The sequence below is a fragment of the Balaenoptera musculus genome, chromosome 17 (genome assembly GCF_009873245.2).
Source record: "Balaenoptera musculus isolate JJ_BM4_2016_0621 chromosome 17, mBalMus1.pri.v3, whole genome shotgun sequence".
Taxonomy (NCBI): Eukaryota; Metazoa; Chordata; class Mammalia; order Artiodactyla; family Balaenopteridae; genus Balaenoptera; species Balaenoptera musculus.
In genome coordinates, this window is record NC_045801.1 from 33,782,602 (window position 1) to 33,808,677 (window position 26,076).

Here is a 26,076-nt window from a genome sequence, read left to right on the forward strand (position 1 = left end):
CCCAGCCAGGTTCTGGGAAGTTATGGTGGGCCCAACAGATGGATATTAAAAAGAAGGAACAGTCTGGCAAGGGAGCAGTTCAGGGCAGTTCTAGGAATGTTCACTCCTGGGCCAGTGCCTAAATTCAGGTAAATTCCATTCCTGTTTGTCAAAAGAAACAAACATCCAAATGGGTTCTACAGCCAGGACTGGCTGCATAATATGTGGAGCCCAGTGCAAATAAAAATTCAGGGTCCTTTGTTAAAAAATTGTTAAGAATTTCAAGACAGTGTTAACAGAGCAATACACCAAGCAAGGGACCCGTCTTAGTGCAGCCACACGGGCTGCTCACCCGTGAAACCGGCCCTGTGTAAAGCTGAACAGGGTCCCAGCTGATGCCCTTATGTAGACAAACCAGTGTGGTGGCAGCAGTCTACAGGCTGGAGAGGAGAAGAGGGCACCACCAGAGTCTGTCTTCTATCCACAATTCTTGCTGCTGTTACTGCTGCCACTACTACCACCCAGTGACTTCAGATGGTCCCTTTCTGTGTGAATTTGGGGTCGAGATTAGCAATTAGCTAATCCTGTGTTAACATTCATGCATTTTTAATCTACACATTCACATAGTTAATTAAATTACACTGTAAGATAAGTAAACCAGATATTGTTATCTATATTTCAAAGATAATATATAATAATGTATAAGTGCTTTACAGCATACAGAGGGCTTTCACATACCCTGTCTCTCAGATCCTAAAATTATCATAAAAGTACTCCCACTATGGGTCTGATTAACTTCGCTCTCTCTATGCTTACTTCTATACCTCTGTGGGTTTGCAAAGTCATTTTTCTTACTACCTCTGGAATTTGAGTTTTCTTGGTTTAATACTTAGACCCATTCTACCATTATAGATTTTTAGTTTACATTGGGGGTTATGGATTAAAGTCCTAGGTGCTATTTCCAGAGTGATCTTTCCTGAAGATTTCCAAGTGTTCTACATATTTTCTGTTCAAATATTTAACTTTTTTTCCTATCGAACTATTTTTTTAAATTAAAAAAAAATTTTTTTAATTTTTTGGCTGTCTTGCCTGGCATGCAGGATCTTGGTTCCTCAACTGGGGATCGAGCTTGTGCCCCCTGCAGTGGAAGCACAGAGTCTTAACCACTGGACCACCAGGGAAGTCCCACTAGTGAAGTATTAATGCATTTCTTATCTGTCATAAAAACGCCTTTTTTTATAGAGTTTTTTTTTTTTTTCATACAGTTAGTAACTTTTGTTTTTCAATTTTATTTTTGGCTGCATTGGGTTTTTGTTGCTGCATGTGGGCTTTCTCTAGTTGCGGCGAGCGGGGGCTACTCTTCGTTGCGGTGCGCGGGCTTCTCATTGTGGTGGCTTCTCTTGTTGCGGAGCACGGGCTTTAGGCGCGCGGGCTTCAGTAGTTGTGGCTCGCGGGCTCTAGAGCTCAGGCTAAGTAGCTGTGGCACACGGGCTTAGTTGCTCCCCGGCATGTGGGATCTTCCCGGACCAGGGCTCGAACCCATATCCCCTGCATTGGCAGGTGGATTCTTAATCACTGCGCCACCAGGGAAGTCCCATAAAAACTCCTTCAAGAGTGACATCTTTAAAATATTTAATTTTCCCATTTAGATACATAATATAGCTCCCCATTTATCCAAATCCTATTTTATGCATAGGTAAAATTTTTCCTTATATAGGTCATATATTCTTTATCATGGCTACTATGTATTTTGCTGCTGTTGCAAATGGAATCTACACCCCCGCACTGATTGTATTATTGTTATATTACTGTGTAACAAATTGCCACAATCTTAGTGACTTAACACAAATTTATTACCTCCCAGTTTTGTGAGTCATGAGTCCAGCACAGGTTAGGGTCATACAAAGCTGAAGTCAAGGTGTCATCCAGGTGAGTCCTCATCTGGAAGCTTGACTGGGAAAAGATGCACGTCCAAGCTTCCTTAGGTTGTTGGCAGAATTCATTTCCTTGTGATTGTAGGACTGAGGTCCCTGCTTCCTTGCTGTCTGTTATCTGGGGACCATTCTCAGCTACTAGCAGCCACTGTCAGGTCTATGCCTTATAGACCCCTTCCATAGATCCTCTGTCACACTTTGAATCTCTGGCTTCAGGAAGGGTGCAGTTCCTTTTAAGGACTCACACAATTAAGTTAGGCTCACCCAGGATAATCTCCCTTTTGAGTAAGTCAAAGTAAACTGATTAGGGAACTTAATTTCGCCTGCAAAATCCCTTCTGCCATATAAAGTAACATAATCATGGGAGCAACAACCACCATATTCACAGTTTTGCTCATTCTCAAGCAGAGGTGATTATACAACATAGGGCAGAAATCTTAGCAGTCATCCCAGAGTTCTGTCTACAAAATGTATCAACTGGCTATAGCTGGAAGCTTTTGATTTTTAACAGTTTCCTTCTTATGACATAAAAGGTAACCAGTCCTTTAGGTAGGTGGCAAGAAGATCAAGATGGCCAATAAAACTATCCTAACCACACTAGTGGTCAGAGTCAGCCAACAGAGTTCTGTATTTCTTTTGTAGGAAAGCAAATACGGGAGATTCTCAACTTCTATTTATTTTTAAAATTTATTTATTTATTTATTTGGCTGCACCAGGTGTTAGTTGTGGCACGTGGGGTCTTTGTTGCAGCATGCAGAATCTTTAGTTCCTGCATGTGGACTTCTTAGTTGCAGCATGCAGACTCTTAGTTGCAGCATGTGGACTCTTAGTTGAGGCATGCGGGCTTCTTAGTTGAGGCATGGGGACTCAATTGTGGCACGCACACGGGATCTAGTACCCTGACCAGGTATTGAACATGGGCCCCCTGCATTGGGAGCGCAGAGTCCTATCCACTGGACCACAGGCAAGTTCCTCAGCTTTTAAATTGTTAAGCATTCACATATCTCTCCATCACCCTTTGCATGCTAGGTGTATCTTTGATGCATCAGTTGATGATAAACATTTCAAAGTATCACATAATCACCGCCTGTCAGTCCAAAATTTCATTTCAGCAGCATTTCTATCTTTGTAAACAGTATTTGTGCAATTATTTGATAATTTTTTCGTATTTTCTAAAAAAGTAGTGATAGTAATGATAAGAACTCTTAAACTTAGTATAGTTGAGATACATATAGAAATAAATGGGCTGAAAGTGCCAATTGTTTAGAATCAATGGCACACTTACTAGAATTAAGGTGGAAGAACTTTTGTATTAGCCAAGGTCTAGTCAGAGTAACATAAACCATGCTAGATATTTCAACCAGAGGAGATTTAATACAGGATATTGTATTGTATTTCCAGATGTTGGAAAGCCAGGATGCTGAGATAAATCAGACAGTTACTGAAGGAAGCAGCTACTACACCTAGGGCTGGAATCCAAAAGGGAAGAGTCTCTGGGGGAGGTCCTAGAAGCTAGAGCTTGGAGGAAGTCCCAACCCCAACTCGAGGGTGCATAGTTGGTCCTTAGACTTCTGGCTGGAGCACCAAGTGCATAGTATTTGGACCACCAAGGAGGTCATGGGCAGCTGGTGCTGGTACCTCTGAGGGAGTATAGCATGGCTGCTGTCAAGAGAAGCTGGAGGCTAAAGCTGTAGCTATCCTCTGCTGAGTTACTTACTCAGTACTTTTACCTGGTACTTATAAAGTGCTCAATATGGGGCTTCCCTGGTGGCACAGTGGTTGAGAATCTGCCTGCCAATGCAGGGGACATGGGTTCGAGCCCTGGTCTGGGAAGATCCCACATGCCGCGGAGCAACTGGGCCCGTGAGCCACAACTACTGAGCCTGCGCGTCTGGAGCCTGTGCTCCGCAACAAGAGAGGCCGCGACAATGAGAGGCCCGCGCACTGCGATGAAGAGTGGCCCCCGCTCACCGCAACTAGAGAAAGCCCTCGCGCAGAAACGAAGACCCAACACAGCGATAAATAAATAAATAAATAAAATAAAACAAACAAAAAAAGCTCACTCACTTTAAAAAAATTAAATTAAATTAAAAAATAAAGTGCTCAATACACATTAGCTATTATTATTTTTATTATAAAAGTAGGGGATTCTGTATAAAATTAAAGGAAGCCTTGATTTAATAGATGACACTTAACCTACAAAACAATTGTATCATTCAGGATCCAATTAGGAGACAGAAACCACTCTGGGTATTTAAAACAGAAGGAATTTAATGTAGGAAGTTGACCACAAAGGCTAGAAGCTCAACAGGGGACAGTGAAGCAACCCCAGATTGGTCATAGCTGTAAGCTGCTACCACTCCTAAGCTGGAGAGACATAGGTGACCAGTCAAAGCTGGGATCATACTGGGCCTGTCCATTGGAAGCTGGAGCCAAGGAAGAGGTGAAGCCACTACCAGAGAGGGAAGATGATCAGTACTCTGGCTTCTCCCCTTTTGCCACCCTCCAATTTCTGATGGACCAAACCCAGCTAGAGGAAGAGAAAGGAAGGGAGGGAGGGAGGGAGAAGAAAGGAAAAGTAGTGGTATTAATGATAAGAGCCTGGGAAACAGACAGAAGCCTGGAAACAGCCTGCAGAGGTCAGCCTCCTGGGATACAGAGCAGGGCAGGAGAAGCACAAAGAACGGTACTGAGGGCAAACAGCACTGATAAGTCCTGAAACGGGGGGGCTGAATTCCTCCCTCCACTGGCTCAAGTTCACACGTGCACACACAGTCAGCAATAAAATCCAACAATGTAGTGGCTTCATCTGCATTCCTAAATCCCTAGATTACCAGACTGTTCAAATTAGTACCCACATCCTGCACTGATAGACATTAAATATACATTTCCCTTACCAGCTCATGAGTGATTGGAATTTTTATAGTTCTAAAAGAATAAAATTTGATGGAAAATTATAGAACCGAAATCATTGATGAAAGATGAGTAAGAGTCCCTTGCCCAGGATCGTGGCAAGTACATTCTACATGCACCCTGTTTTACTTGTGCATATGTATACAACTGGAAGCTGGCATCCTTTGCAGTGCTTGAGGGCAAGCCCTGGTCTGTGTTAGACCAGAAGAGTTACACTTCAAGTTACATTTCGTTTATTCTGAGTCATAGCGTGCTACATGCTTTCTACTTGGGTAGTCTTGCATTTCCTGTCAAATCTTCCTTTTTCTTAAGTTACCCGAAGCTGTGCACTTTCTTTCCCTCTTCATTATGCCCTGTGTACAGAGGTTTTGAAATCAGCATCCTCTGAACAGACTCTGCATTGTAAGAATTCCTTAGAAAATTCTTCACCAAGGAGATCTGTGTTTGAAAATGGTGAAGATTAAAGACGTTTCTGGGCAGTTCAGATGAGTCTTTGCAGCCTGTGTCTCTTTCCAGGCACAAAGCACTGTCTGTTTTATGATAAAAGAAAGCCAAAGTAAGCAGGATATTTGGAATTACATCTTAAAACATTTAGGTTTACAAAATACATCCAGGTCTCCTGTCCCCCTCCACAGATATCCAACTCCATCAGCTAAAACGTGGTTTCTGGTTATTTTTTTTCTCCAGCTCTCCTGATATGATTGCTTTGTTGATACAAAGTCAGACCATTGCAATGGAAATTGAAATAAGCCAGTAATATTAATCTCCTCCCTCACCTATCAGAGTTTTTATTAAATGAGAAAGCAAGCTGAATGCAGTTTTACATCTCCCAAATCTGTCCAATAGCGGATGCTAAACAGTGACAAAATGGGAATTGACTGGTGACAGGTGAGAGATAGAGATCAAGAGGTTTGGATACAAAACACGAAATGGGTAAATGGTCCAAAGAAAAAACAAAAGTTAATGGAATAGGGGACTTCCGTGGTGGTGCAATGGTTAAGAATCCACCTGCCAATGCAGGGGACACGGGTTCAAACCCTGGTCCGGGAAGATCCCACATGCTGTGAAGCAACTAATCCCGTGCGCCACAACTACTGAGCCTGCGCTCTAGAGCCCGTGAGCCACAACTACTGAAGCCCGCGCGCCTAGAGCCCATGCTCCGCAACAAGAGAAGCCACTGCAATGAGAAGCCGCGCACCACAACACAGAGTAGCCCCCGCTCACCGCAACTAGAGAAAGCCGGTGCGCAGCAACAGACCCAACGCAGCCAAAACTAAATTAATTAATTAATAAATTAATTAATTTTTAAAAAAGTTAATGGAATAATTCATTGTCAATTATGGCATAAAAGTTAGTGGTCATAGGACTTGCTACCCACTGTGTAGAATTTAAGTCTAGGCAAACTCCCTTCCCATGTTCCTTACCATGATTTGAAAATAACCCTTTGGCAACATTAATAATACTTTGGCAGTATTATCAGAATTATCAGAATTACAGAATTATCAGTGTTATCAGAAACATCCTCTTACCGCTTTTCCTTCTAACTCTTGGTTAGATTAATGATTCCTATTTTTATGGACACTGCCCCCCCCCATTTATTTATGGATTCTATTGGAAGCATGTTTGAAATTTATAGATGACCCAAAGCTGGAAGAGATAGCTCAAGCTGTCTGCACTAAAGCCAGATGGGAAAGATCAGCTTTGCAGCAGTTTCTGAGAAAAAGATCAGGGAGGATAGATCTGTGGGTGAGGGGAGCAGGGCGGAATTAGCCACTTGCTAAATGAAAACCAAAGAATTGTTATACAGAGGAAAGTCATCTGACACTGAATACTGAGAGAGAATAAAAAGTCTCACTTATTCATTAAACAGATATAAAAGTCTACTAACCCCATCCATATACAAATTTCTTTTGGATCTTAAATTCACTGATTAGATGCTGCCACTAGTTGTGTGTGACTCCCATACCAGGGGTGATAAGAAATACCCTGGAGCTTGACCTCCTCAGGGTTTCATTGCGAAATCTCTTCATTAGGTAACTGGAGTCTTTGGCATGGACCTTAATTTTTAAGTGATCGCTCCCTTGAGCATCACAGGAAATTTGTACTCGTGTCCTAGTCCTTTCTACCACTTTTGTTTAGGCAGAATTCTTCTGAGAGCCAGGTCACATTCTCAACATCTGCTAGATATGTCTCCAGGAGCTTCTGCTTCTTGGTTATCCTTTATTAAGTGTCTGATGACATGTCAAGGTTGTGTTTGGAATGTTAGATTCTTGGGCTATCTCCCAGTCCCCTTGCCTCCCCAGCCCATATTCATGCACGTAGACAAAGTCCTGAATTTCTGCTCTGATTATAATTATATGGCTCCATATTTCACAATTATCAAGGCCAGGATGATGTGGCTACTATAAGCAAAGGTAATCTTAGTGGCATTATAACCACTATAAGAAACAAATCCATTGACAGACATACACTGTCTCGCATGGTGAAGAACTTGCTGGAGTACTGTATTCTCTTCTAGGCAACATGTTTAAGAGGAACATTGGCAAATACAGCACAGGAATGTTTCTAAGTAGAGTGAGCATGAGTTTAAGGGGGTTTAGAAAGCATCTCAAAGAAGGAACAGTTGAAAAAATCAGAGTGTGGTGGCTTAAGAGGAGACAAGATGCAAAAATCTGAAGGGCTGTCACAAAAGGGAGAGAAGAGCCTTGGTCTATTGTACTAATAGGGTGGTGTAAACTTCTCTGAGAGTCACGGCTACATTCCAGGAAGTGCGAAGAGTGGAAGTGATCATTGAGGATGTTGCTTGCGTTGCAACAGACATCCCCGTGCCCTGGCTGTGGGTAGACAGGAGCAGAGGTGCTGTCAGAACGTGCAGTGGGGGAATTCCCTGGTGGTCCAGTGGATGGGACTCCCAGCTTTCACTGGCGAGTGGCAGGCATAGCCGGTTGACTATTGGGTAGGCACCTGAGTGTATCTGCCACAAGATAAGATAAAATGAAACCCTCATAGTGATAATCTTGCCATTTCCCCCTTCCTGTCAACCTCAGGAAAGTCCTTGGTTTATTTATCCAACCAACCATCAGTCATTTCAGTTCTGGATATCTTTTGGAGATGGGAGATTCCTGGGTGACAGGCTTAGGGCAAAGCACCAGAGGAAGTAAACCCTTAAGTTCAAAGGATGTATCACCAAGTTCCATTCATAGATATTAACCCATGATACCTGCTCTCTTCTTGTACTGGTACTTTTCCTAGTATACAAAGGCTAATCAGAGAATGAGCTCTAATTTTAGGGCAATAGCACCATCTCAGTGTGGTTGCAATGGAATGTTCCTGAGAAGATCCATTTTTATGAGTGGTTTATGCAAAGTCCAAGAAGCTTGCACACATTTTTCTGCTTACTCAGTGTCTTGTCTGGAATGTTTGCTTCCCCCCTCCACAGTAATTCTAATCTCAAAGGAATGTGCCTTTTCCTTCTGGGGTGATCATCTGGGGGGCCCCACTTTCCAAAGAGCCTGTGTAAGTCTGGGAAATGTCACTGACAAGTGAAGGTTTTCTGGTCAGTCATTCTTCCATGGGCAGTTTACTGTCTCTTGATAATGCCTCAGATGAAACTTAGGTTCTCTCCTGATGCTCATTTTCTTTCCTAGGCTCATTACAGTCTCCACGTTCCTGAAGGATTGGTCCATTGGTAGAAACTCAGTTATTTGGCATTGGTTTCCAAATTACTATTAATGATTGCTATCATGCCTCTATTATAATAATCACTATTGTACTTTAGCTCACTGGTTGGTTGTTTCCACACTAGTCTTTTTTTCCACTGATGTGGTCGTTATTTCCTCACCAAAGAAGAAAATATGAGTCCTTGTGATGTTTTCTCCATTTACAGAGTTCTCCACCAATTTATCTATTTGAAAGAGGTATAAGATGATTGCTCCATTCCTTCTTCTACTCTGCTTGCTGTAGTTCAGTGCATCAGTAAAAATGATATGTCTATGCCATTTATAAGTTTATAAATTAATAGTTCTCAGTAAAACACCTGCCTAATTGATCATCACCTTTCATAAAATATCTTTTAAATGTATGTAGATAGAAACTTTGAGTTTTAATTAGATCAAAAATTTTCATGGTAAGTACTTAGAGGGGATAACACACATCTGGCAATTAACCTTTTATGTCCTTCAGTGTTGTCTAATTTTTTTATAGCCATATTTTTGGTTCCCCCAAAGATTGCCAAAATGGCAGGGATTGTATCTGACATGTCTTTGTATCTTTGACAATACTTAAAGCAATGTGCGGGGACACATAATAGATGTTAAATAATGTGCATTATATTGAACTGAAATTCTAGCCTTGCCTTCCTATGATTCCAGAGTAGCCAAAATAGATGGGATGAGGATCAATCTCTTTTGAAATCTGTCACCAAAATAAAGTTAAAAATTTGGCTCAACAATGAGAAAACAAATATCCCTATTAAAAAATGGGCAAAAGACCTGAGCAGATACCACACCAAAGAAGATTTATAGATAACAAATGAGTGTATGAAGAGATGTTCACATCATATGTCATCAGAGAATTGCAAATTAAAACAACAGTAAGGTACCACTACATACCTATTAGAATGGTCAAAATCCAGAACACTGACAACACTGAATGTTGATGAGGATGTGGAGCAACAGGAACTCTCATTCATTGCTGATGGGAATGCAAAATAGTACAGTCACTTTGGAAGACAATGTGGTTTTTTCTTACAAAACTAAACATATTCTTACCATATGAGCCGGCAATTATGCTCTTTTGTGTTTACATGAGTTTAAATGAGTTGAAAACTTAGGTCCACACAAAAACCTGCACATAGATATTTATAGCAGCTTTATTCATAATTTCCAAACCTTAGAAGCAGCCAAGATGCTCTTCAGTACGTGATTCCAAGTAAATGACATTCTAGAAAAGGCAAAACTATGGAAAAAGTAAAAAGATCAGTGGTTTCCAGGAGTGGCAGGGTCAGAGGAGGAGGGAAGGATGAATAGGCAGGGCACAGAGGATATGGTGGGCAATGAAATTATTCTGTATGATACTATAATGATGGACACATGACATTATTTATTTGTCAAAACCCATGAATATACAACACCAAGAGTGAACCCTAATATAAAGTGTGGATTTTGGGTGACAATGGTGTGACCATGTAGGTTCTTCGGTTGTAACAGATGTACCAATCTGGTGAGTGATGGTGATCATGGGAAAGCCTATGCATGCGTTGGGCAAGCGGTATATGGGAAACCTCTATACCTTCTGTTCAACTTTGCCGTGAACTTAAAACTGCTCTAAAAAAAAGTCTGTTGTTTTGTTTTGTTTTTAAATTGGGTATGATTGTGTAGAATAGTATCGTGTTGAATAAGGTCCCCATGAATTTATGGCTCTGGATCATTTTTTGAACAAAGTCTTCCTAGAATTGCCATTTCCCCCTTTGCAAAAATCACTTTGAATGTGCAAAGCAGATCTGTATGGAGTGGTATTTCTCTAAGTATGTACAAAAGAGTACAGGAACTTAGGGCATAGCCAAAAGCTTTAAACCTGTCATCTAAAGGCTCTGTATCTGTTTCATTTTTTCTCACCAGACCTCAGATTGGGAAAAGCTTTCAGCTTACCAGTTATTATTCTGCTCTGCCATCATTCCCCCATGTTTATAGCAGAATTTTCAAGGATTTCATACTGAAGGTTGAAGTCCCTGAAGGCATAAACCACATTTCCTCAGCCAGCTGGTTACTGCTGCCTTCCCTGCTGACTCCTGACCATCAGTGATCCCTGGATGTGCTCACTCCGCATAAACCCTACCATGTCCTTTTACTTTGCAACTCATTTTGCAGCATAAACAAGCTCAAATTCAGTCGTATTGGGTGGAATGATGTAACTCTAGTTGAGATCATCAGAGGTCTGATATATACATTCTTATAATATTTCAATGAACATTTATTGAGCATCATTTGTGTGATAGACACTTTGTGTTGGGGGGCTATGTATCACCCCCAAGGAGCTGATTCTTATATCAGTTAAGATGCTTTCAGCAGCAGGTAACAGAAAATTGTGTGGCGTAAACAATAAGGAAATTTCTTTTCTCTATTAACATGAAGTTCAGAGGGAAGGCTGTTCCATGTGACTGAACACATCATCAAGGATTCAGATTTTCTCCATTTTTCTGTTCTGCTACTCTTAGGGTTTTGGCTTTGTCCTCACGTCATCACCCACCCTGGGGAGAGAGCCAGTCCAAGTGTCCCTGCTGCATGCAACAATGTCGAGAGAAGAAAAGGACCATCTCTCATGATGTCTCCTTTTTAGGAGGAAGAGAATCTTTCCCAGAAGCCCCCAGCCCTTTTACATCTCATTGGCCAGAAGGGGGTCACATACTCAACCCTAAAATAGGCTTTAACTAGGGAAAGGTGATAACCACCATAGACTTCAGCAAATCAAGAAGACTCTCCACGTAGAATAGAATTGCTACGTGAGTAAATTGGGGTAGTTGGTAATGAAAACAGATAGGGGAATGAATGTTGAGTTGGTAACCAACAGCTTCTGGTTGAGGACACAGGTATGTATAACAGGATGCTAAAGATGACTGTTCCCTTTTCCTCAGAACTTTGGATGAAGCCTGAGTAGAGGACACACCCCCGCACATTCTACGGGGAGATGCTAGAAATGCCTGTAGCACAACCCTTGACCCCTCAGCAGGCCTAGCCTCATACTCACCCCCTTCAGACTATGTACCCTTTGTGTACTCATGGCTCTGGCTGCCTTTGCTCAGCATAATATTTTTGAGATCCATCTATTATTACAAAATCAGTAGTTTGTTTCTTCTTATCACTGAGCAAAATTCCATGGTTTGTTTATCCATTTATCAGAGATTATACCCCATCATCATTTACAGTTTAGGATGAGTGAGTGCATCAGCTCCTTTCCAGAGAGCAGGATGTGGCCCCAGGGGCTGGAGCTCTGGGGTGTTCCCACTGCAGAGGGATGACCCCTGCGGCCAGGAATGTGCTGAGAGCAGACGACAGTGTGCCAGTGAGCTGCTTCCACCGGTGGAGGGGGACCAGATGCAAGTCCCAGGGAACTCCTGGGGATTCCCTAAGAAGGTGAGAAAGTACAGATTTCCCTCTCCTTATAACTTGTCACCAGAGCTCCTTTTGTTCTGGGATTTTTGGACTTTGCATCAGGAGCAAGAATCCAAGTTATACCATGGGCAGCTGCAATGGAATTTTTCCCCTCCTGCCTGACAGAGTCCTGGAAAACAGAAGGCAGAGGGAGACAGGGAGGTTCCCCTCCTGTCTCAACTCAGCAGGGTACATTATTAGCAAACTCTTGGCCTTGAAGTTAGGAGTCAAGTCCAGTATATCTATTTCAATTCCAATTTTCTGTTGGTGTGACAGTAATCCTAGACCTCAGCACATCCAGAACTATGAGCTAAACATTTAATTCCTTAGTATATTTAACTCATGTGGTCATGAGTCACTGTTAATACATTCAACAGATATGCCGGTCTCCAAGCTGAATATCCAAAGTCAGGGTTTTAACTGTTTTTCTTAGTGATTTGCTCATGTCTGCATACCAGCCGTCCAGCTTGGCTGATCAAAGCCATCTTGAAATATTTAACTTAGAATTCAGTATAGGACTAAAACACGTCAACTATTTCTAAGATCTCTATCCGGAGATACAGATCACTCATCAAAGTCAAGTTCCAAACCAAGTTACAGTAGGAAGTAAAATCAACTACGTACTTTATACATTAATATTAAACATGGAATGAATGAAAATTTACATCATGTAGGAAATTTTCATGCATGTAGAAACAAGCATATTGTGTCTTTTACAAAATTGAAAAAAAAAAAAAGGAATATTTATCTAGTGAGCAATAATTTTCTTTCTTTCTTTCTTTCTTTTTGGCCACACCACACCACGCAGCTTGTGGGATGTCTTAGTTCCCTGACCAGGGATCGAACCCGGGCCCCCGGCAGTGGAAGCTCAGAGTCCTAACCACCGGTCTGCCGGGGAATTCCGGGACTGAAGCCTTAACCTGTTTCCGTCTCCAAACAGCCGGTGTCAGAATTGAATTAACTGCTTGGTGGTGTGGAAAATACACCCACGTTGGAACAGATTTTCTATAACCTGCTTTTTTTTTTCACCAGTGATACTTCCTGGACTTCTTTCCCTATGAATATTTAGAGTTCCTCTTTTTTTTGTTCTTTTTTTTTTTAAAGGGATATTACTGAACATAGTTTTTGTTTGTTTGTTTGTTTTTAACAAACTGTGTTGGGTCTTCATTGCTTCGCCCGGGCTTTCTCTAGTTGCCACGAGCGGGGGCTACTGTTCATTGCGGTGCGTGGGCTTCTCATTGCAGTGGCTTCTCTTGTTGCGGAGCAGGGGCTCTAGGCGTGCAGGCTTCAGTAGTTGTGGCTCGTGGGCTCAGTAGTTGTGGCTCGTGGGCTCTAGAGCGCAGGCTCAGTAGTTGTGGCGCACAGGCTTAGTTGCTCCGCGGCATGTGGGATCTTCCCGGACCAGGGCTCGAACCCGTGTCCCCTGCATTGGCAGGAGGATTCTTAACCACTGCGCCACCAGGGAAGCCCCCTCCTTGTTCTTTATAATATTTTCACAGTATTCCATTCAATGGAATGAATTATATAACCAGTTGTATATTTGTAGACACTTAAGTTTCTGTTATAAATGATGCATCAATTAATATCATTGAATAATATTCTAGTATAAAGCTTATCCCTGTCTGAATTTACCTTGATGGTTTATTCAGTTACTTGCTTATAGTCTGACACCCCCTGGGATATGAGCCCCATGAAAGCAGGGGCTTGTCTCTTCTTCCTCATTATATTGCTAGCATCCAGGAGAGTTAATATTATTTGTTGTTATTACTGGGAGCACTTGGACATTTCTAGATCCCTTCCACGAGGCATGAAAGCCGAGGGGAACGTGGGGGGAGGTAGCTACTTCTGCTCTCTCCCTGCCTAGTTCCCTCACTTAGCCACTTAGAACTCTTTTCTGCCTAAGCAGTGCCCTTTTGGAGATTTGCTTCTCTGAAACCTTCAAAGTTTCCAGTCTGAAAATTAGGAACCAGTTCAGGTCTCTGGCATTCCACCCCCCGCCCAGCTCCTTTCCTTTTTACAACTTATCTGGCTGCATGGGGTAGGTGGGGAGGCAGGACACGTTCAGTCACTCACATCCCTAGACCCCTTTGCTCTTGATGGAATCCGATGGATTATTTCCCATCTGTGTATCTTCTTTGGTGACGTGTCTATTAAGGTCTTTTGCCCATTTTGTAAATTGGGTTGTTTGTTCTTTTGAGTTTTAAGGGTTCTTTGTATATTTTGGATAACAGTCTTTTATCAGATGTATCTTTTGCAAATATTTTCTCCTAGTCTGTGGCTTGTCTTCTAATTCTCTTGACTGTCTTTCATGGGGCAGAAATTTTTAATTCTAATGAAATCCAGCTTATCAGTTATTTCTTTCACGGATCATGCCTTTAGTGTTATATCTAAGTCATCTCCAAACCCAGGGTCATCTAGGTTTTCTCCTATGTTATCTTCAAGAACATTTTTGTGTTTTATATTTAGGTCTATGATCCATTTTCATTTTTGTGAAGGGTGTAAGTTCTATGTCTAGTCTCTTTTTTTTTTTTGGCATGTGGATATCCAGCTGTTCCAGCACCATTTGTTGAAGTAAGTGAATTGTTTCAATCTTTACTTTGACCTAGCCAACCCTGATTAGCAACACAGGGTTTCAAGAAAGCAAAACCTGTCTTCTTCCATTTGATTTACCAAAATCTCTATGGCTTGTCTGAGTGGTTCCTTGTTTAGTTTTACCTCCTTAATTTTCAAGACTGCAGGCTAAATTTTTGTCTTCGGAGGTCTCTAATAAATGATACCTCCGTCTGAAAGCAACTGAGAGATTGATACAGAAGTCAGACAGACGAAGATAAAAATCCTACTTTTGTTAACATTAAACACCTACTGGAGGATGTGGCTTATTGTGAGAGCCACGTGGGCCTGCTTGTGCTCCTTGCCTCCCGAACCTCCAAAGTTTACACCTCAGAACAGGTCACCCAAGGGAAAACTGGAGCTTCCAGCACAGACTCATTTGCCTGAGTGTGCATGATGGAGGCTTGATGTGGGGTTTTCTTAGAGGTTCCCAAGCTTACACCCACTCCCATCACCCCCCAAACACCCCCCCACATTTAATACTTATCCATTTTAAACTGGAATACCAAGAGCACCCTTTGCTTTCCTTCATGAATAGGCTTTTACAACCAGGAAATGATCCTGTTTCCAATTCCAAAGTGATATGGAATAAGTGTCTTAGCAAAATATTAGAAAAAACAAAGTTGTATTGTTGTCATGGACCCCTGTTCTTTGTGTGAGACACACCATGTTAACTCCTTGGCGTATCTGGAGTCCCATTCCAGGAGGAGTTTGCCTGCAGCCTGGGGTCCAGAAAATGGCTGCCTTTGGGACCTCACCTCCACCACCTGGAAATGCTAAGGAGGGACTGTAGCACCTGCCTCTTGGGAGGAACACAATCCAACTTGGACACCAGCCTCTAGTTTTGCAGAAACCATAAAACTGAACCAAAGCATACAAACAAAATAGCTACTGGGAGTCCCTGAGTTCAGGTTTACAGTGTGTGCGTAATCTTGCCAAAACATAACTTACCTTTTCTTCTTGGCTTGTTTCTGGAGCTGAATGGCAGACCCAGCAGCGGGAGGCTCTCATGGCCCACAGCTGGGCCTTGTCTTTGGCTGATGCATATAGTACTCCTATTGGCACATTTAGTGAATCTTTGGTTTAAGTGTCAGGTGGTTAAGAAGGTTATTTTTGCTCCTGGCAAACATGTTAAGAGGAGAAGTTGACTCACCTGGTCTGGAGGGAAAAGACCATGTCAATTGCTAAAATCAAGACCTAATCCCTTAGCAGTTGAGGCGGCAGGAAGGTACAGACAAGAAAATTATTCCCTTCACAGTCCAGCCTGAATTTGGAACTACTGAGCCAGCTGGGAACGGTTGATCAAAACTAGGTGGTCCCAAGAGGACCTAGCCAGGCTGCTAGGACAGAGCCAGCCACAAACAGCCAACTTCTTTCTCAGATCCGTGGGCCCCAATCCCTCAGCCCAGGACTCAGGAGCCTGGGCCAACTGCAGGGCTCTAAGGGGTGGGTGAATACATGGGGGGAGTCACTAGAGAAAAGCAGGGGTCTGCCTTCTTCAGAAAGCCACAAATGCCTTAGACTCTCCCTGACTTTCAGATCCCAGACTCTCGCATTCACTTTTGACCAGCTTCTCAACCTGAAATTCATGAACACAGAAACAAATTGTATGTTGAATTACCCACTGCTGGAGCGCTTGAGGTGGTGGTGGTCTGTGTGTAGGGGGGTGGGAGGGTGGAGGGGTGGTGGATAGAAAGGATTTGCCATTGTGGTTGTTCAGCTGAATTCAGCCTACTGCAGCCTCTCCTCCTTTCCTCGTGTCCCCCCGTATCACACTCTGTGGGGCTGGTCCTCTGGTCCTCTGTCTCTCAGTGCTGGATCAAGTCAGCAGGCCTAAGCTTTATTTGTGGGGATGGGAGTAGAGTCTGGGGAAGGGACGTTCTCAAAGCCCATATGCTGATTGCCAACTAAAGTTTGTTTCAGGGACAGAGAGAAGCACAGGAGGGAGGAAGCAAAGGGAGTTTGAACTGGATGAGCTGATGGCCTTTCCAGATCTCATTGGTGTGGGCGGCTGCCCCTCCCTGGCCTGTAGGTGTGCACATCAGTGACGCAAGGACCCTTGCAGCCATATGTGGGTGGACCCACTGTGTCACCATTAGCTAGACATGTGCTTAGTAGATCTTCTATTAAAAAATTAATTCTTAATTATACCATGTGATATATTAATAGATCTTCCTTATAAAAATTTAAACATTACAGATCAGGCTAAAGTCTGCTTTGATCATCACCTACGATGCTGGTCCCTCCACAGAGATAACCCACGTTACCACATTTTCCAGAGTCCCTGCTTATGTAACTAGAGAAAGCATTCAGCATTATTCTGTGGCATGGGGGTTGTTCACATACGTGCTGTTACCCTGTAAGTATAGTTTTGCCACTTGCTTTTTTGTGCTGAGCAATATTTTGGAAGGCTTCCATGTCAGTGCCTTTAGATTTCATGCTAATTCTTTAGATGTTCTTACCTCTTGCATGTGTGAAGTCAGCCCCTTCCGTCAAGCTCTATGCTTGCTGAATGGAAGGGACAGGATCTTATACTGTCTTTGGTCTCTTCAGGGTGTCCAGGGTAGCCAGACTCTACCCTGCCTCCAAAGTCCCCAAGGCACCCTGCCCCTGAGACAGGCTAAGACCTGGGACCCTTTGCTGAAGTGCTTGCACTTGGAGAAACGTCTCTTTGAGCCACGGAATACAAAGAAACTAGAAGGCAGGGGGCCCCAACAATTTTGGCACCAGGGACTAGTTTTGTGGAAGACAATTTTTCCATGGGGGTGGGGGGGATGGTTCAGGAGGTAATGCGAGCGATGGGGAGCAGCAGATGAAGCTTCACTCACTCGCCCATCGCTCACCTCCTGCTGTGTGGCCTGGTTCCTAATAGGCTGCGGACCGGTACTGGTCCACGGCCCGGGGGTTGGGGAGCCCTGCTATAAGGGACTGAAAATAATTGCATGCCTGCACAGTTGGGGCAAATTATGAACAGTAAGGTACAAAAAGACCAAAACCCAACTGCTACTTCTGAGGTGCCAGGAGCAAAAGCAGGGGCTGCCCATGATCCCTGCACACGGCACCCCCCGGGGGCAGGCAGACCACCTAAGCCGTCCCTCTGGCCTGACCCACCAATCCACTCCTACCCTCACCCCATTTAAGGGACCAGCTCACCCCGCCTCGGGGAGCAAGCAAGGGCACCTGTTACCTGTCTTCCCTCGCTCATATGGCAGCGTGAGTCCCAGAAAAGCCTTGCCTGAATTCCTCGTCTGGCCTCTTAGCAATTTCTATTGATTAAGGACTCTGAGAACCCTGGTCGGTAACACCCCGGTTTTGGATGTGCTGCACGCCCCTCTCTTGGTCTTTGCTTTCATAAAGAAAACCTTTGGATCTCCCAGTGTCTGCAGGGCCAGCCTGGAACGCCCTACCTGGAGTCTCAGAACAGTGACAAAGAGGCAGTGATGACTGTCAGTTGAGGAAACACAGTCCTCCTGTTGTGTTCTACTGTACTTTTTATTTGCACACAGCCTGCCAACAAGGTCAGCTCTAGAAACACAGTGTGTTATTCTTCTTCACTTGGACTCTGAACTAACAGGGTTGGCAGCTAAGAGGCTGAAAATGCCAGCAAGGGGTTTTGCCAGTGGTCAGCTTGGTTTACAGGCTCTGGAGGTTCCTGTTTTATGAAAGTTTTCATGGAGGCACTGGACTGGCCATTCAGAAGGACTGAAACCGCTAGGGAGCTTGTACTTTGCTGGTGACTTTTCCCAGATAAAATCTGGAGTCTATATATTCAGATTCATATATTTCCTGACCGTGAAACTAATTAGCTCCTAGAATAGGCCCCCAAGGAAATAAACTCACAACTAGACAGTTTTGCTTTGGTTCGCACTCTGGAAGATAAAATGGAGAAGATATTAAGATATTTTATTTCCTTTCGAGTGTAGGAAACAGTTTTTCTTAATCTCTGTTGATTTCATACCTCTTTTCTCAACATATCCTAAATGTAATAGTATGCAATAGTGTATTTATAAACATAGGTATTAAACGTAGGGTTTAATAAACGCTTTGCACTTAGGTATGTTAAAACCCAGTATAGGGACTTCCCTGGTGGCGCAGTGGTTAAGAATCCACCTGCCAACGCAGGGGACACGGGTTCAATCCCTGATCCAGGAGGATCCCACATGTTGCAGAGCAACTAAGCCTGTATGCCACAACTACTGAGCCTGAGCTCTAGAGCCCACGAGCCACAACTACAGAGCCCGCGTGCCACAACTACTGAAGCCTGCGTGCCTAGAGCCCATGTTCCACAACAAGAGAAGCCACCACAACGAGAAGCACGCGCACCGCAACAAAGAGTAGCCCCACTCGCTGCAACTAGAGAAAGCCCGTGCACAGCAACAAAGACCCAATGCAGCCAAAAATAAATATAATTAATTAATTAATTAATTTTTAAAAACCCCGGTATAAGTGAAACCAAATAAGTAGGAATTATTTAAAATAGGACCACTGTAAATGAAAATGAACTATGGCATATATTTGGAAGATAGTTTATTGGAAAAAATTTCTCTAAGATGTTTCTATGAAAACTTAAGTAGCTTAACCCCCTCTCACCCCCTCCTTTTGTGGTGGAGAATTAGAAAACCTACTTAGAACATTTTCCTGGTTTCCCCTTTTTTTCTTCTTGGGATGGAAAATAAAAACCTCCAATTTGCCTGCTAAAATGTGTTCAACTAGCAATCAATTTTTTCATTTGTTTTCATTTCTAACTAGTGTTTACAACTTCCAGTTCCGCCTTCTGTTTCTTTTATCACCCTTCTTTCATACTGCTTCCTTTGGTTTCCACTCCTCCAGTTGTGTTCACAACAAACTTTACTATGTCACTTTCGTTACTGTTTAGCTCTGGGTCCCAATGTCTTTTGATACTTTTGGATTAGCCTTTTCTTCTCTTTTCTCTTTGTTGATTCACTGCTATTGTGAGTTAATGAAAGTGTGATTCTTCTGCACATGATAAACCCCAGTGGCCACTGTTAAAACCTTTAGCATCTGGAATTTTAAGTCTTTGACCTGCGGTGTGAGCAGTGAGGTATTAAAGATTATGCTTTCCATGCAGCAAAGTAACAGCAGGGCTCCTGTGGTTATTAAAATATTATATCTTTCATTTCCTGAGAGTACCAGTGTTTAACTGCCTTGGCAGTGTTAAAACTTTCCAGCAGTAGTAACTGGAAACTCTCACCAGTGGTATAGTTCTGAGAAGTAAGGAAACACTAAAACTGTGACTTTGATGATGGGTGGCAGTTACAAGCTGTTTTCGGGCCAGTTTTTCAAGGAGAGTCTAGGGCCAGTTTCCTTCAGTACCACGAATAGCCCAGCAGTGATGGATCCCAACGAGGTACTGAGTTTTTTTGAAAGATGGCATTCCATAAAGTTCTGTTGAGGATTTGTGGCTGACTGTCATAAAAAGCACTGAAATGCTGCTTTATCACATCTTTACTGCTGTTGAGTTCAGCTGCACATTGCTCATGCCAACCTTGTCATTGTAAATGTAAACATATTATGTAATTTAGGTTAAAACGTTCTTGGTTAAAAAATGCTATGTAAATTCTTATAAAAATTAATGTCACCAGCTCTGAAATAGCAGGCTCTTTTTGCGTCAAAGACTCTCGTCCCACGAAAAAGAGAAACTGCCCTTTTCTTTTGAATTAGATGATGGTTTTGAAGTTTGTTATTAAAAATGAATACTTAAAAAAATTCAAGCTTACTGATTACAAAAATTATGCCCATGGTTGAGACATCACTTGGAATATAGGTGGCTATAGATGAAAATTTTTATCCTAAACAAGTCACTAACAAATCAAATCCAGCAGCATATTAAATGATAAACCATGATCAATTACAGTTATTCAAAGCATGAAAGGATGACATTATACATACTAGGAAAAGTACTGACTACGTCACATTTGTAGATTGAAACATTGCTATCCAGTTGCTCATTAAGCCTGTTTCTTCGCCCTCCCAGGCACACACCTAGACCACATTTCTCAACCTCCCTTGCACTTGGGTATGGATCCGTGCCTGAGTTCTGTCAAATGGAATGTTAGCTGAAAATGATGTGAGCCAGCTCCCGCTCCACCCATATTTTTGTGTGTGTGCAGTCGGTTACTCTTTGTCTCTCTGCCTCCACCTGCTGGCTGGGTGCAGACAATCCTGCAGAAGAATCTGAAGCCCGAACGGGTGGCAGCGTCACAAGATGGAAGAGATGGGTCGTTGAATAATCACTTGGAAGTCTACCTCAAGGACATCTGCATCTGTCGTGTGAGTGGTAACAGTTTCTTAAGCTACTAAAATTTTGAGGTTTGCTAGAGCAGTTAGCCCCCTTGACTAATACTGATAACAAAAATGCATTTGATAAAATTCAACACCTACTGCTAATTTAAAAAAATTGTCAAATGGAACAGGATTCTTTATTAACTTGTTAAAAATATCTACCTTATATCAAATGCCAACATCATTCTTTTTTTTTTTTTTTTTGCCAACATCATTCTTAATGATGGAGTACTACAGGCATTTTCATTAAAATAAACAAGAATGCCTGCTGCTACCACTATTAATGATCACTGGCTTCAACAGGTGAGAAATGAAATTATCATTATTTGATATGAAAAGATCACCCACCTAGAAAGTCCAGGAAAAATCAACTACAAAATTATTAGGGACTAAGGGACTTTAATAAAGTCATTTGTTACAAAATAAAAATTAAACATTAATATATTTTCTATGACCTTTAAAAAGTAAATTATATATCTTTCAATATATATAAAAGAGTCATAAAAACAGGAAGATACTACTTAAAAAGAGGAGATAAAATGCTCTGTGAAGTTAAAAAAGGGTAGCCAAAATAAAAATTCAATAGAAATTTAGAAAAGTTGGAGATATTTTCTTAGAAAGAGAACAAAAATACAGAGATGAACAAAAGGAGAGGAAAGATAAGAAAATTGGAGCATCCATCCAGCTGATGAAAAGGAATTCCAGAGACAAAGAGCAAGCAGAAGGGAGGAACTTATCACATACATAATTCAAGAATATTCCACTGAATTGAATGACAAAACTAAAGCCCATGCTTTACTCAGATTTTGTTAGTTTTTATCTAATGTACTTTTTCTTTTCTAGGATACCACGTTACATTTACATCATGTCTCCTTAGGCTCTTCTTGGCTGTCACCGTTTCTCAGACTTTGATGATCTTGATAGTTTTGAGGAGTACTGGTTTTGAGGAGTATTTTGTAAAATGTCCATCTGCCTAGATTTATGCGACTGGACAAGTCATGACTAGAGTGAAGTTATAGATTTTGGGGAGGAAGATCACAGAGGTCAAGTGCCATTTTCAGCACACAGTGTGAAGGGTACATACTCTCAACATGACTTACTACTGTTGATATTGACCTTTACCTGGTGGAGGTAGTGTTTGTCAAGTTTCTCTACTGTAACAAATACTCTTCCCCCACCCTGTTCCCATACTGTATTCTTTGGGAGGAAGTCACTATGTGCTGTCTAGACTGAAGGAGTGGAGGGTCTTATACTGCACCTCAAGGGTGGCATATCTTTATAAATCAGTTGGATAAACACGTAGGAGTGTGATTGCTGGATCATATGGTAAGACCTTATTTAGTTGTGTGAGAAAACGCCCAACTGTTTTTAAAGTGACTATACCATTTTGCATTTCCATCAGCAATGAAGGAGCGTTCCTGTTGCTCTGTAACCTCAGCAGAAATTGATGTTGTCAATTTCTTGGATTTTAACCATTCTAATAGGTGTGTAGCAGTATCTCATTATGGTTTTCTTTGCTATCTTTTTAAGTTATATGAGTTTAATGAACCTATGCCTGGTAATTTAGGAGCATCTCTGGATCTTTTTCTCTTGTCTGATGCTTGTGCCAATTCTTGTTCATGTATTGTCTTTTTGCATACCTGACTACGTTTGATTATATGATGGACATTACATTTGAAAAAGTATTCACAGTGTATGTAAAATGACATTTTCTTCCTCCAGAGAAGATTTTCATTTGCTTCTGCCTGGTGCCTGAGGGTACTAGTCATCCAGAACTACAGTATTCTAATTCCAGGGTTAGAGATTTTTCTAGTCCACCCAGGTAACAAAGCAGGGTTGCTTTCCATATAGATCATCTTACTCCTAGATGTATCCCTTTGAGGTCAAAATTCGGACTCCCTTCTCCTTGTCCTCCAGACTTTGAGGCTGTTAATAGCACTGCTAATATCTCAGCCAGCTTTTCCAAATCATCAAATGCTCCCTAGGCAAAAGAAGCACCAAATGTTGGGCCTGGCAGTATGAATTTCTCTTCTCCCAGATCTTAACCTGGCAATTTCACATGATCTTATTAGGTTTTTCTAATGTTTTCAGGATGATCTTGTTTTATTTCCCACTGTCAGGAGTGAAAGCAGGGTCCTGGGTTCCCTTTGCTTTACCCCATATCCCAGGTCTAAAACTGGCTTAAAAAAGTTATGACAGGGGGCTTCCCTGGTGGTGCAGTGCTTGAGAATCTGCCTGCTAATGCAGGGGACGCGGGTTCGAGCCCTGGTCTGGGAAGATCCCACATGCCACGGAGCACCTAGGCCTGTGAGCCACAACTACTGAGCCTGCGCGTCTGGAGCCTGTGCTCCGCAACGAGAGGCCGCGATAGTGAGAGGCCCGCGCACCGCGATGAAGAGTGGCCCCCGCTTGCCACAACTAGAGAAAGCCCTCGCACAGAAACGAAGACCCAAGACAGCCAAAAAAATAAATAAATAAAAGAAAAAATAGTAAAAAAAGAAAAAAAGTTATGACAAATATAGCTCTATAATTATATTTTGGGAAGAAACTGTGACAAAGAGAAAATAACACAAGTCCTGACTGTCTTCTCCTTCTCTAGTTAAAAAGAAGCTACTGGCTTATTAGTCATGGAGCCACTGATCTGAAAAATTATACCACTTCCTGGGCCAGAACCACTGTGCATAACCACAGAATACTCTACAATCTCATATACAGAGAAAATTTTATTACTGAAAAGGTCACACAAAGTTTTTGTATACAAAGTTAAAAAATGTGGAAAAGTTAATATTTACAACCTTTTTCATACAGTACATGATAATTTTCTTTTTAAGCTTTAACAGAATGTTAAATAGAGAAAAAAAAGTATAAGAAAACCTTGTTCAAGGAATAATAGTCATTGGAAACAAAATTAAGAAAATTCTTTAATATTTCAAAGTATGTTATATGAAATACATTTTATTCTGTTTATCAGGACTACATTCTTTTCCATTTGTTTGGCACTAACACTGCTAGCACATTTCTGAATGTTCAGCAAAATCCTATTTAGCTGCAGAGATGAATTCTACCTGATGTCTGAGAAAGATACTGTACAAATGCAAAGGGTCTGTAGTATTCTAAATGTTAAAAAACAAAAGTTAAAACAAAAGTATAAGCAACTGTAAATGGTCATACAAACATAATCTTGGGTGGTCATGATATATTAAAAAAAGGAAATCAATTGCACTTGGCTTAATTTATAAAGGAGTAACATTTCATCTACTAATCCTTCAGGACATTTTATTTTAAAAAATCGGAAGGACCAGCCAGCAGCATAATATTATCAACAGTGGACACTCAGTAAGCACCTTATTTCAGCTGCATAATAGATCTGTGAAATTCCTAAACCAACTAGACTTTATAAAATTCACACATTGAAGATGATAAGGTAGAGTAAATGGATTTTTTTAGTTGAATTCCCATTATAACATCTTTTGGTGTATCAACTATTTTTTATATTATAAAAGAACACTATTTTTCAATTTTCTTAGAAATTCAGTGTAAAAGCTACCAAAGCAGTGCTAAAATAAGGTATTGGAATAACATAATAAAAATATTTGAAAAGACTTTCCAGGATTTCTAAAAAAAGCTCAAAACATATAAACTTGTTTTCAAATATATAAAAAAAAGATACAAAGGTAAGTTTTAAATACTTCAGCAAAGAAAAATCTTGATTTTATACCATAAAAGTGAAAGAGCATAGTACAACTTAAAATACTTTTAACAAGAGTAGAATCTTCATAAATAGAAAAGGAAGGTTCCTCTAATACTCCCTCCTCCCACACAACTTAAAAAATATCATTAACCTGCACATTTCCGTTTTGGGGGTATACTGTTGTCAATTAACCTCTATGTGAAATGAATCATATTCTCAGAATCTATTGTTTCCAGTGTAACAGGAGGCAATGTAGCTTTAAGTGCAGAAGAAGAATATAACAGTGAGTCTTATAAGACAGTGTACTGTCACCTCCAGTGTAACAGGAATTCACTTCTTAGTAACACGATGATCTGGTTTTCAAGTATCTGAGTGACCACCAGTGCCCTGCTCTTTTCCAACTCCTGACGCTGAGTGAACAAGCAGTGATGTGGAGCCTTTGAGGCTGCTTGGCTCTGAAGACCTGGGAACATGCAAGCTGTGGCTCTGCACCGGGCCAGTTTCAGTGACATCACTCTTTGGAGTGACCCTAGGTAAAAGAACAAAAGCTGATGTACATACACACCAAAGCACAAATGTGATGCCAGTTGTCCTCATAATTGCTGTTTCTCTTTCCATGAGTTTTACTCCCAACCAGTATCCACTTTTATCAGAAATAATTAACTCTTTATGTATACTCTTAACTCCTCAAAGTACAAATAATTTATTTTCAAATACAATTTTTGCTAACTTCAGAAACTTCATCAAGCACCACCCATGTATGGGCTGAGCATGGTGTCTCGTGGGGAATAAGACAGCTTGATTCCTGCCTTCAGTTTAGCAAATTTTTTATTGATTTCCTACCATGGATCGGACACTGTGTAAGAGGTTGGGAGCACAAAGATGAGTCCGACCTCAGCTCTGCCTTCGAGAAGTTTACGAATCTAGTGGAAGATAAAGGCATGTATCTAATCATACATAATCCAGTATGCAAAAGCTGTTGGAGGTACATTTGGCCTATTTGGGAGGAGATGAGGTAAGACAACCTTGAGACCTTAAAGTAGTCAGCTGTCAATATTTTGGCTAATTCGATATTTACCTGTGTTAGGATCACCTATGACCATTTGGAAAAATTAATTAAAGATAATGTCAATATCCTTTCATGTTCAGAAAGTAAAAACATTTTATAATCATCTTCATATAAAATGACAAATACCTTTTATTTATTTTTTTTTCTGCATCTATTGAGATGATCATATGGTTTTTATTCATCAGTTTGATAATATGGTTTATCACATTGATTGATTTGCATATATTGAAGAATCCTTGCATCCCTGGGATAAATCCCACTTGATCATGGTGTATGATCCTTTTAATGTGTTGCTGGATTCTGTTTGCTAGTATTTTGATGAGGATTTTTGCATCTATATTCATCAGTGATATTGGTCTGTAATTTTCTTTTTTTGTAGTATCTTTGTCTGGTTTTGGTATCAGGGTGATGGTGGCCTCATAGAATGAG

The 26,076-nt window shown here is 41.4% G+C and overlaps 1 protein-coding gene across 4 annotated transcripts in view; it reads right to left on the bottom strand.

The window, feature by feature from the left end:
- Positions 1 to 23,593: 23,593 nt before the first annotated feature.
- Positions 23,594 to 26,076, bottom strand: part of FZD6 (frizzled class receptor 6) — a 36,348-nt gene continuing 33,865 nt past the window's right edge. For 3 of the 4 annotated variants that reach the window (XM_036830988.1, XM_036830991.1, XM_036830992.1), the window contains one exon: positions 23,814 to 25,107. In XM_036830988.1, coding sequence (XP_036686883.1) covers positions 24,939 to 25,107 — 169 coding nt within the window. In that variant the 3' untranslated portion in view covers positions 23,814 to 24,938. Of the gene's footprint in view, positions 25,108 to 26,076 lie in introns of all 4 variants that reach the window. The other variant, XM_036830989.1, reaches the window with a different exon arrangement.